The 12,724-nt window shown below is 44.6% G+C and overlaps 1 protein-coding gene across 1 annotated transcript in view; it reads right to left on the reverse strand.

Moving 5' to 3' along the window:
- Positions 1-12,724, reverse strand: part of LOC119406058 (myb-related protein B) — a 167,586-nt gene that overhangs the window by 77,145 nt on the left and 77,717 nt on the right. The window contains exons 9-10 of the mRNA XM_037672903.2: positions 3,004-3,128; positions 2,072-2,188 (exon numbers count right to left, since the gene is read on the reverse strand). Of these exons, the coding sequence (XP_037528831.1) occupies positions 2,072-2,188; positions 3,004-3,128 (242 nt within the window). The remainder of the gene's footprint in view (positions 1-2,071; positions 2,189-3,003; positions 3,129-12,724) is intronic.

Raw genomic sequence — 12,724 nt, forward strand, 5'->3', positions numbered from 1 at the left:
TTTCAGATATGTGCGAGAGCTTAGGCCCACCGGTATCGCCGCGTGCCGTGGCATCTCGCTACTCCCAGCATTGTCGCGAAGAGCTTCAAGAAGACGCCTCAACGCACTCGACGGAACCAAGGACGACGCGCTTTGGGAGGGCGGTGACAGCGGCCGCGGCGATGATTCTCAGTCGGACTTTTCAGCCAGTGATTCTGACTAGACCGTGCATGACCGAATCTGGCTGGTTAAAGTACGTGCTAATTGTGTTAAAAACCCTTCGTTTGCGCTATAATTTTCTTCTTTAATGTATTATATCGCGCGTGTTAGGACTATATATTGTGCGTTATTTCAGATGTGCTCGCGAAATCTCCGCGTAATTTGCGCACCCCCTTTTCGGAGCTTCAAATTTGCGAAAAAAAGTGCGCAAATTATGCGAGTAAATACGGTAATAATAGCGGGGGTTTTATGTGCCAGAACTACTATAAGATTATGAGGCATGTCGTAATGGAGGGCTTCGGCAATTTTAACCACCCGGTGCTCTTCAACATGTCCTAACATCGCACCGTACACGGGCCCCTAGCATTACACCTCGATCAAAATGAGACTGCCGTGGCTGAGATCGAACCCGCGACTCAGCCCTGTAAATACTGATCCACTACGGCAGACCCCAGAAAGTACAAATACTAATAATCTGAACAGGCCCAATGCAGCTGTGATCCACTTTTTAAACACAGCAGAGCTTCAGGCATCACTGAAAGCATCGACAATGTTTTACACAATTCACAGAACTCTAGGGGGTGTGAATACTAAGTTTTTCTCAAATACGAATATCGTATTTACATGATTACAGTGATGCTACCGAGGACTTCTAATATGGAGCAATTTCTGGAGCAGCAAAATTTTCATTTCAGAGCACTTTGTAGCATGTAATTTTTCATCTGGGAGCACCCTGGAGCAGCTAGTTTCACATTCTGGAATACATTGGAGAAGCAAGTTGCATTTACATTCAGACTTAGAATAACAGTGAGATGAGCTAAGTATTCATATTCATATTGGAGTATTCATATTGAAGTATTCATATTGAAGAGACACTGCGTGCAAACACGGACACAAGAAAGAAGTCAGGACACCACCAATGCCGACTAACAACTGAAGAAACGCACAACGGCGGAAAAGAAAGAAGGCACGAAGATTTATCTGCGCATGCCCATGCAATAGGCGAACCTATCAATCTGGCACGTGTGGGAGTCTACGTGGAAGATAACTGTTAAGGCATTTGATTTCATCTTTATGCATGTTAATCGACGGTTGGCTCACGCATGCGGTACCACTATTCTCGATATGCCATGCCTCAATCATCAGACGCATTTCTTCATTTGTATGCTCATATTCGAATAGCATATATCACATATTATAAAGAAAAATGAGCATATTTATCATGACCTAACTAACTTGCACAATATTTTTTTTTTTGTAATTGAAACAAGGCATGCGCAAATGTCATTCTTTTTGTTCAAAGAGAAGTGGAAGCAACTTTTAATAGGAGCATGATTTGGCTTTCAGTAGAATGCAAGTGATAACCTGTAAATTACGTTACCTTTTAAAATTTACTATACCTAGAGCATATAAGCCGGTACAACAAGCTTTTAAACTTAAAAAAATGAAGAATCGATGTGACGGTAATATGTTCATTTAACCTTGAAGTAGGGGTTTGCAGCAGTGCGAATTTCCCCTGGATAGGTCATTCACGCAGTAGCACCCCTCCACCGCAGTGTAACCACCTTTACAAGGGACTACGTGCGCACTAATATACGCCTATTCGTTCATTTCGAATACTTCGAAATTTCCGATAACTTAAATCCAAAGTGAAGCGAATTCGAATACTGCAATATTCGTTCAAATATTCAAAGTGCTCGAATATTCGCACAAGCCTGGTAAATACGGTATTTTGGGTTCCAACTTTTAGGAGGTTGTTGCCAAGTCCCATCATCAGACCTCAAGTGCATCGAAACACACGCCGAGCATCTGCTGTAAATTTCCCACGTATGAGACTTGCATATACAGGAATGTATGAACTGTGCTCACATACCAAGGGAAAGCCAAGGATGCTCACTTCAACCGACTCGTCACAGAGTCCCGCTTCGTCGTACGTGGTGCTGTCCGCTTCCAAGTGACTGTAGTCCGAGTCGTGCGACTGAGCGGACCGCTGCAAAGGTGACAAAAGATTATGCAGGTCCTAACCACCGTGGGAATGCAAGGGGTTGCATACATTATCTAGCATCGTTTAAGGTTCCACAAAGCAACAACATCACGCAACACAAGTGCGCGACAATGACTTCCCGCCAACAAAGCAATGCCCACAAATGCTACTGTTAATTTGGAATGCTCCAAAGCATATCTGGCAGTCATGGAGGCAGTAGTCACACTATTTTGGAAGAAATTTTCGAGCAGACACCTTGCCTTGGTTTCAAGCACAAAACTTCCATGTAAGCTTCTACCCGATAACGCCAATGGTTTTTCAAAGCAAGGGCTTTGTACGCATCTGCACTGAAAAAGTCTGCTCTAGCAGTAGTGGCAAACGAACAGAATTCCCGAAGACCACTCCTTGAGTAAACATGTGGAAAAGGATGTTCACAGTGTTGTGTTTGCACGTTCAGCCACGTATGGTGTGTTCTTAGTTTTATGTTGGCAACATTGATAGTGTTTTATGACGTCATGTAAGTGAATAAAGAGCGGCCGCAGCAATGGGCTACACAAAAAAGTTGCATTGAACGGAGTGTCAGCGTGTCCTACTTCCGCGATACAATACACAGTGTCATGAAAAATACATCAGCCATGTTCTATTGCATCTGCAAGGGATATGTTTGACACAATGCTCCCGAGAAGAAGAAAAAAAACTTGTTTGGCTGTTACGATAACACGGTTCTGTACTGCGTGCAAAACTCTGGCATATCCTGCTTAGCCCCACACGAATGATGCAGCCCACACAAGATTCGGGGGGGAAAACAAAAAAAGACAGACCAGCCGCCTTCGCTTTCCCCGCCGCAGAATCGGTGGTGTGACAAGGCGGGAGCTGCTGCAGTGCGACGTTGAGGAGACCACATCAACCTCCGCATTGGTGACATCCTTCAGCTGTAGCACGCCATCTGGACAAAATGCACACGCATTTATGTTGGCTTCGTCTGCACCAGTGCTGGGCACATTGAGTGTTTCAATATGGGGGGGGGGGACTGCTCTCATAAAAACTTTTTTATTTTTTTTTTAAATTCTGGAATGATTTATTTAATCCCTTAACTAGGCTTGTGCGAATAGTAAATTTTAGGTCCAAAGCGAATTCGAAGCAAATAGTGATTTGGTCGAAGCGAATTCGAATAGTTTATACCACATAATAAAGAAAAATGAGCATACAGTGAACTCCCGTTAAGACGAACTCGGTTAAGACGAATTCTCGCTTATACCGAACAACACGGGACCATTTGTTTGGTTTCCCATAGACTCAATGCAAAAAAAAAATTCGCTTAAGACGAACCACCCAACTGCACTCTTCTGTTAAGACGAACTTTCGCGGTGATCAACAACGCTAGCGATTCTGCGAAACGAACACTGCAGTCATGGTGGGGCATTCAGGCGACAGAGAAAAAAAAAAGCGCTTCCTGGAGCAAAGACGCGAGACGCCGAAGGAAGAAAACCGGTCGGTGGATAAAGCCGGTATCCCATCTCACCCCCAGCCTGTGGGTGGGGGAGGTGTGGGCGTTATCAGCAAAGAAAGCAACAAAAAGAGTAGGGGGATTTATAACTTGGACACCCAAGCCATTGCGTCCTTTTGTATTCCCCCCCCCCTCCTCCCCCCCGTTCTTCGGTTTTCCAGCTGGAGTACAAAGGAGAACAGAACAACGCAAGAGCTTGGGGCCCCTCCGCCGTGGTCAGAGGGGCAAACGCAAGGGGAGTGGGAAAAAAAAAAAAGAAAGCGACAACAGGAACAAAAATGGCCTGTGCATTACAATCGAGTACGAAAACGAAACCACGATCGCGGCGCACTCCCGTCAGAGGGGTCAGGTGCATTGCCATCGCCATCACACAATGGCGGCCGAGCACATGTATTTTGTGGTCAGTTCGCGTTGGTTCGCGTGGGACCTGTGCGCGTTATATCTGTTCCCAGTGAAGTGCAAATTGTGACGAGCCATTTTGATTATGGAAGCGCACGACAAAGGAAGGCTATTTTGCACAGTGAATATAGCTGCGTCGTGTCTTTTTCGTGACGAGGCTTGTGACCGTGAGTAGCCCGATGGGATATCTTCAGCTGCACGTCGATCAGGAAAAGTTACTACGGGCAGAAAACGGGAAAATATCCGGACCTCGAAGAAAACCTTGCAGATTTTCTTAAGCAACTCAGCGTATAATGACTTTGTCAAGGCAACAGCACGCGACCGAGGCGTATCCAGAAGTGATCTTAGAGTCAGCAAAACAGGCTCACAGAAGAAAACGAACAGCCAGGACAATAAATTTTACATTCCTTAAAGGAAAATTGTGCTTGTCTCAATTTTTTCTAATCGTCAACATAGGAGCGTGTTACAGTTTTATCATTAAAATGTGGTAGCAAATATCTTCACGAGCATTTTTATTTTTGAACACGCGAAATCGGGTGCTCGTAAGATTCATGTAAATACTCCGCTTGAAGGCATAGTCTTTATCTAGATGAGCCAAATAAATGCTTTTTCTTGTCTTTTTGCACCCCATTGTAAGTCTACTCCATTCAGTGTTTTCAAGTAACATATTTGGATGCACTTGGCATGTTAGCATGTCTCTTTTTGGGGGCACTTCTGATAAGACGAACAGATGACCGCGGTCCCTTCGAGTTCGTCTTAACGGGAGTCTACTGTATTTGTCAGGACCCAACTAACCAGCGCAATATTTTTAAAGTTGAAACAAGACATATGCATATGTCATTCTTTTTGGTTCAAACGGAAGTGGAAGCAACTTTGAGTAATAGCAGGATTTGACTTTCGGTAGAACGCAAGTGATAACCTGCAAAATATGTTAGGTTATAAATTTACTATACTTATAGCATATAAGCCGGTTTAACAAGCTTTTAAACTTAAAAAATGATGAATCGATGCGAGGCTAATACAGTAAAACCTCATTAATTCGAACTCGGTTATTTCGAAACCCCGTATAATTAGAGGAATTACAGCGGCCCCATATTTTGCAATGTAAATTTGAGTGGATAATTTGAAGCAGCGGTCAGTACCAGCATGGTTAATTCGAAAACTTTGGGTGCCATGTGCCAATTCCCAATTCCGATTTAGCCGCAAATGCGCAGAAACGATGGCCCTTAGGAGCCACAAGTCAATGCAGTGCAGCAATACTGGTGAATGACAAGTGAAGCATCCCAGCCTCGCTGCTGCCAGCACAAGAAAAAAAAAACAAAGCAAAAGGCGGTCTCGTGGTCAGCTCAAATGTGCGCCTGCGGAAAAGAAGACGTGCTTCACTGCAAAACAGCAATGATACGCGGGCAGCATGACGCACGCTTCTCTCAACGTCAGCGCGTCATGACTTACCGATTCTTCCTGGGAAAATAGAGAAATTAATAAAGGGCGGTCTGACAGAATTCGTGATGTATGCGAATCTCCAATTGGCGGTTGTTCCGACAATTTGAGCACTTGCACTGCTGGCGGAGTACTCGCCTGCAACGCCTACTTTGAAAACTCAGTTCGAAAACTTCAATGATCATCTTTTCCACCAGAACACATCGTGAATTCCGTCACACTGGTCATTATTAAACGCTTTATTTTACCAGAAAGAATGGGCGAATGGTCGCATCATGACGCGCTGACGCTGTGAGAAGCAGGTGACATGCTGCCCGCGTGTCACCACTGTGTTGCAGCGAAGCACGTCTTCTTTTCCGCAGGCACGCATTTCAGCTGACCACGAGACCGTTTTTTTTTTTCCGCTTTCTTTTCTTCTTTTGCGCTGGCAGCAGTGAAGCCCGCCGTTTCCCCAGTTTAGCGGGACCAGGTATTGCTGGAAAATATAACCCTTGTAGCTGCAAACTAGCAGGCACAGCAAACGACCACCTCTGATTACTTCCAGTAAGTCAAAGTTCCTTGCAAATCACGTTTTGTATGTTTGGTTAATTCGAAAATCCGCCTACTAATTAGATTTTTCACAGTCCCAGTCACTTTGAATTAACGAGGTTTTTCTGTCATTTAACCTTGCAGTGGGGCTTCGCGGCAGTGCAAATTTCTCCTGGAAAGGTGTATTCACCGTACAGCACACCTCCACAGCAGTGAAACCACCTTTACAGGAGGTTACATGCGGTTGATATATGTCTATTTGTTTATTTCGAATACTTCGTAATTTCCTGGAATTTAAATTCATTTCGAAGCGAATTCGAATACTGTAATATTTGTTCGAATATTCGAAGTGCTCGAATATTCGCACAAGCCTACCCTTAACCATTTCGGACGAGCACAGCTCGTCCTTGCCAAACTGTGCCCAAACCGTTTTGCACGAGTGTGGCTCATCTGCTGAGATATATCTCCCCATGAGCGTTTTGAACAAGACTCGCTAGTTTCTAAGATAGTTCGTGTTGCCATCTGTGAAGTGTGTCACTTCACAGATGACAGCCCTTGCTTGGCTATTTCAATTTTAACTGCCATTACACATTATTTCACGACTTGTGTTCAGAAAATGTTATCCAGTAAAGGCACCACGTGCGTTGCTCGTGCATCGTTGCGGAAAAGAAGCCGTTCGTCATCGTACAGCTCTTCAGCTGTTAATTATTCAGATACCAAACTTTACTTTTCTGACTTGACGTGTTATATTTGCCAGTTTCTCGATTATGACATTATTTCGCGAATCGTGAAACACACTAATACAGTAAAAGCTCGTTAATTCAGATTTCTAGGGACCGGAAAAAATGTCCGAATTATCGAATGGTCGAAATAAACACAATAAATGCAAGAGTTTTTTCAACATACCTTTACTTTACAAAGTAATCGCGGATGCGTCTGTTTTCGAGCATAAATTCGCGCGGACACAATTTTTCTGAGCCCTTCAAGGTGCTCAGCAGCTCGCATGCTGTCTGCAGTGCCAAAACAAAGTTCTTCAAGGACAACAAGGGCCTCCGCGACTTCCTTCACAGTGCGAAGGGGCCCGTGTGGCTCATGGTGTGGCTGCTACTCTCCAGGCTCTTCGTTCTCGGATTCGTTGCCATGCATCACTTCATTGACGATGTGCTCATCAGTCAGACAGCCGGCAGTGGCAATGCCATCATCAAAGCCGATATAATTCTCTAGTGTCACTGCATCAGGCAAAACACTTCCGAAATCCTGCCCATCATCGGCACCGTCGTCCGGCGACACTTCGGCATCGCTGGAGTCGGGTACAACAAAACCACTGTGCCTGAAACAGTTGGCAATGGCGTGCGCAGGCGTGTTCTGCCACACATACGCAAGAATGCTAACTGCGCTCAGGAGACTCGCGTCATATTGTTTGCTGACGTCATGGCACAGGAGCAACTTCTTGTCGGCAGAGCCCATTTTTCAGGGCACGCAAAATTTCTACTTTGGTGGTGAAGTCCTTGGCCTCGTACTTGGGCCGCTTCGCCGGCGTTGCCATCGGCGGAGAGTGCGTTCACACGAAAAGTCAACACAAAAGCACCAGCAAAGATCAAGCTAAAGGAGCCGTACTGAATCGTTCCTCGATAAAACGGCGTTCAATGATGCAGCACACCAACGGGAACAAAGCAATAAAATGGCACCGCCAACAACACATGCGAAGAAAAGGCATTCAACCAGTCTCATATACATCATACCTGTACGGTATGATGCATATCACGCGTTAATAGTAGAGCTGTGCGTATAGCAAAATTTTGGGTGCGAATCAAATCGAATATTTTTCGAATATTTCTCTAATATTTCTGGAATATTTTTCGAATGCTTCGAAGTGAAACTGCAGAAAAAAAAGTTAAAGAGGATTCCTAAGCATATCCTTATGAGATAACAACATGAAAGTGTTTCTTTTTGCTAGGTTGATGAAGCACTGGCGGGGTGGTGTTTCATAGTTGTCTTATCAAGAATGAGGCAATGTAGAGGCCGAATTGTATTTATGTACAATATTTTCTGCAACCAAAGTGTTGCCAACAACACTCCACACGTGATAGGCAAAGATGCCATTTCCACAGCCTCTCCTCCTCTTTCAACTTCTGTGGAAGCCCAACTGATGTGACAGACAAGGGTGTGCTTCCTTCAAGTCCGGAGTTCCAAATATGCCTCGTAGACGTCGATATATAAGAACATCTGAAATTTTGTATGCCAAAAAGCTTCGGCTTCAGATTTTTCGGACTTCCTGCCCAAATTTCAGGTCCAAAACAGCATTGATTGAGCCCCCACCTCTGCCACATCTTTCATCTCCATGTTGGAACCAGCGTTTTCTTGAGTTCAGTGATGCTACCGAGGACTTCTGATTTGAGGCAATTTTTGGAGCAGCAAAATTTCTGTTTTGGAGCACTTTGGAGCAGCAAAATTTTCATCTTGGAGCACTTTGGAGCAGATAATTTTGCATCTGGGAGCACTCTGGAGCAGCGAATTTTACATCCTGGAGTGCACTACAGAAGCATATTGCAATAACATTCAAGCACCGGAATATTACTATGGGGCTCTTATGAAGGCTAGAAATATTTCGATTCATTGCAAATCTCATGGAAAAAATCATCTCACGAGAACTCCATTTTTCACTCGCTAATGAAAAAATAAGGGCTCATGCAGTTGAGTGTTCTAATTAACCTCTTCGGCGATTATTTTCGACACTAGCAAATAAACAGAATACCAGATCAATAAAATTGCACTTTATGAAATAGCACTCTAAATACATCTATGTGGTTATCAGCAGACATTGTAGACAAACGCCGTGATGTACAGCAGTGCCTCAATGCCAAAGAGCCACACTGTCCCTAATGAATTCCCTTAAAAAAACTCCAAGGCAAAAGCCAGGTTCTTTTTCTTCTCAATCGACGGGTTGATCCTCCCCCTCCTTCTCTGCAAGCTATCTGCACCTCACCTGGTTTTGCGCTAGCTCCATGATCGGCGCACCGATTACGGAAGCAGTGTAAAGCGACGATATCGTGATGGCGTCATCACGTGACATCACGATATATGACGCCATCACATGATTATTTTTTGCATCAATCGATTGACGCCGCCGACGGTCACTTTTCGTGTTTGATAAAGCATCTGATACTTTCGCATTAATATTGCGTATTGAACGTTAACAACCTGGCCTTACATACCAAACTGTCCTCCACCATGTCACCTCCTTGCCATGCGCGAAACAGCTTCGCTTATCATCCACTTCACAGAGTGAAATGGCTCCCCAACTTTTTTAAAATGTTTATTGTGATAATTATATGGACGCTCTCCGCGGAATTTTGCCATCACCATTGCCGTAATTTTCTGTATAAAGACCAAATTATTAACATCACCACGCGAATTCTAGCCGCGGGTAAAAGCTCGCGAGATCTGGCGACGAACGCGGCTGAAGCGGAGATTAAGCTAGCCGGCCGTCTGTCTCCGTCGCACGGACAGCGCATAAGATAACATCTTCCCGCGTGCGGGCCTGCCGTCGATTGCTCATCAAACAGAGAGGAAACGCCCCGCCCGGCTTTCGTAAGGAGCATGAAAGGACGCCAGGGGAGCGGGGGGGGTTACCGCATCGTTCGTAGGGCGCAGTCGCTTGCGCGCGCGCCATCTCAAGGCATCAGGAGACGGCTCGTAAACCTGTGCTCTCAACACTTACTTCGTGTTTAGAGAACTCAGAGCAAGAAAACGCTTCGTTTCCTGGAGCGGCCATATTACCTAAACCAGTGTTTTGTTGAGTTACGCGAGATTGAATCCAAAAGAGTTAGCTGCTAGTCTTACTTCGTTTAACAATACAATTTGTTGGTATCGCATTCATTGCTTCGCCCTTAAGCGAAACAGCTTTTTTTACCCGTCAGCTATTGACCCCGAAAGCGAGGGGCGGACGTGTAACATGGCGTAGCCGCTTCACTGTGGGCCGTCAGCGACGGGCCCGCTACTGACAGCTGCGTATTTGCGGCTGCTCCGACAAGGATATATGCTTTTATTAATGAGATGACATTTTTAAAAAGCAAGCAAAAAATTCAAATTGGAACTTTAGCACGTGAGCTCGAAAGGGCAGGGCCTTTTAGGGGGTATTTACCGCAGTGATTAAATTCGGACGTGCTGATATAAGCAATTACGAAAAAGCTCTTCCGAATGAAGATCCATGGATAAAGTATATCTGAGGAAAGTGTGAACGCGTTTCCACCGTTCGCGTGCTCTTTCATAAACGCGAAGCAAGGAAAATTCGATATTGTTCCATATATACGCTGCTAGCAATCCCAGATTTCATTCCGCGATGTCCGGAAACAGTAGTGACAGACATTTTAGCTGCACACATGTAGTTATTACTGAACATTGTTTTCCTTACGTGCAGTGCGACGCTTGAAACGAGCTATAAGCAGCGTTTCTAGAACAGACGACGTCCGCCGATGAATCGCCGTCGCACTTTCTCGCTACCGAGAGGCCTAGACGTCACGAGCCTCTGCGGAGAGCGCGTTTTGCTGTCGAGCCGACTTGCAGAACAGAAGCTGCGTCGGCACCGTGCATGGCATCGTGGCTTATTTGGGACGCACGCACGAGCGCTATTTATTCAGTGGAATAATTCTTGGTCCATAATTGCGACTTTATTGGCAGCCCCAAGATCAAGCTGTACATGTTCTGACGCGCCGGCCGTGCGATTGCCGGTGATAGACGCCCCCAAACCCGAGACTTTGGCGCAGTTTGGCACAATTTTCGTCGATATTATCAGGATGGCGCAGTAAATACAACTTGGCGCACTTTGGCGCAGGAGTGGAATCACTGTGAGTTAGTACATTTGCGACCTTAGCAGTGCTTGAAAGGCAGCTTTGCCGCAGTACCGGGTTGTGATGAGGTGAAGCATACTGAACATCTAGGGACCACTTCCAATCCGACGTTGACTGTGCCTTGGCAAAGTTCGACCGTAACGGAGCTTGAAAGGCAGCTTTGCCGCAATACCGGGGTGTGATGAGGTGAAGCATACTGAAAATCTAGGGACCACTTTCAATCGGACGTTGACTGTGTCTTGGCAAAATTCGACCGTAACGGAGCTTAAAAGGCAGCTTTGCCGCAGTACGAGAGTGTAATGAGGTGAAGCATACTGAAAATCTGAAGGGGTCACTTTCAGTCGGACGTTGAATGTACTTGCTTTTGGGAAGTTCGAATAGTTCGAATAGTATATTTCCAGTGCGAATCGAATCGAATAGTGTTATATTCGAAATTTCGAATATTCGCACACCCCTAGTTAATAGTTAAGCCAGTTTCCAACTTTTCTTTGCAGCACAAATCACACAGGGCTGTCTTCAGGGTTTGTAGCTGTTTTAAACAGGCCATGGCACCCAATTTTCTATCACAATATGTGTTATGTTGGTTAATTCTAGTGCATTCACAAACAAGCCGGTTAAATTTTAGCGCATTTCGTCGTGCACTTAATTTATAATTGAATATTTCATAAACACGCGAGCGGCCTGATAGTTGGGAAACACTGGCGCACTCGCGAGTCGTGACGTAACAAGCTGTTTGCTGTGTGAGCGTCTGCTGTCAGGCAAACAATTTTGTTCTATGCTCAGCCACGCATGCAATTCAGCTGTTTCAGATTTGCTCAGCTTGGCACTGATAGTGAACAATTTGCAATGGCTGAAACTTTTTATAGAAGACGGCTCTGCTCGATGCAGCACATGACATCACACATGCCATGGCGAAACGGCGGTCGCCGGCAGTGGGCAGGGTTTATAGCTGGCGACTTCTGGGGCTTGTTCTGCACTGAAATATTCTTCTTACAGTCCATTTTTCACTCACCGAGCACTGAATCTCATTGATGCTCGTTTAACCTGTTGACTCCGATGAGGGCATTCACTACTTTCCTAAAGCTTGCAATGCACTGATCAGGCTTTGAGCAGATCTGATGGGGATCTAGAGAAGAGAGGGCCCTGGCAAGAGGGTATCTTAAGGGGGGACATGGTTTTTAGAGATAACAGATTATTTCTTGGCCAAATTAGATGAAACTGCACTGCTTTGTTCAATTTTTTTTTAGCTTTCTTTAACTATCCAGTTATATTTTACACAGATCAATTATTTCCAGATATAATTAGTAATCTCATTCTATCGTTTGCCGAAACAATAAAAAAAATTATATATGCAACATAACATCATTATAAACCCATATATAGATACTAGAAAGCCTAAAGAGAGCAACACTGCAAGCTGATTGGAAATTGAACAACTACTTCTCAATTTACAGCACTAATGAGTTCATGGTCTACACCTAGCCAAAAACAAGAAAATTTTAAATTAATATAAAAAAATTGGAATTGCAGATTGAAAATCCGCTTGCAGCATTGCTTTTTATGCACATTTAGCTAGGTTGCGAAAAAAGAAATGTAGCTCTAGCTGTCCTAGGTCGACTTTTACAGAAGAAGCAAACAAGGGAAGTGGCCAAAATCCATGTTCTGAGAAAATGAGCAAAAAGTGTTGAAACTTTATTTAGCATTACAGAATGAAAAATATCAAAGGCACACATACTTCTAGCGATTAATATGCATCAGGCATATAATCAGACTGATTGTTAGCATGAGCATGCCTTTTTTTCAAGTTCTGCTGCAAGT

This window comes from Rhipicephalus sanguineus, chromosome 9 (genome assembly GCF_013339695.2).
Source record: "Rhipicephalus sanguineus isolate Rsan-2018 chromosome 9, BIME_Rsan_1.4, whole genome shotgun sequence".
Classification (NCBI taxonomy): Eukaryota; Metazoa; Arthropoda; class Arachnida; order Ixodida; family Ixodidae; genus Rhipicephalus; species Rhipicephalus sanguineus.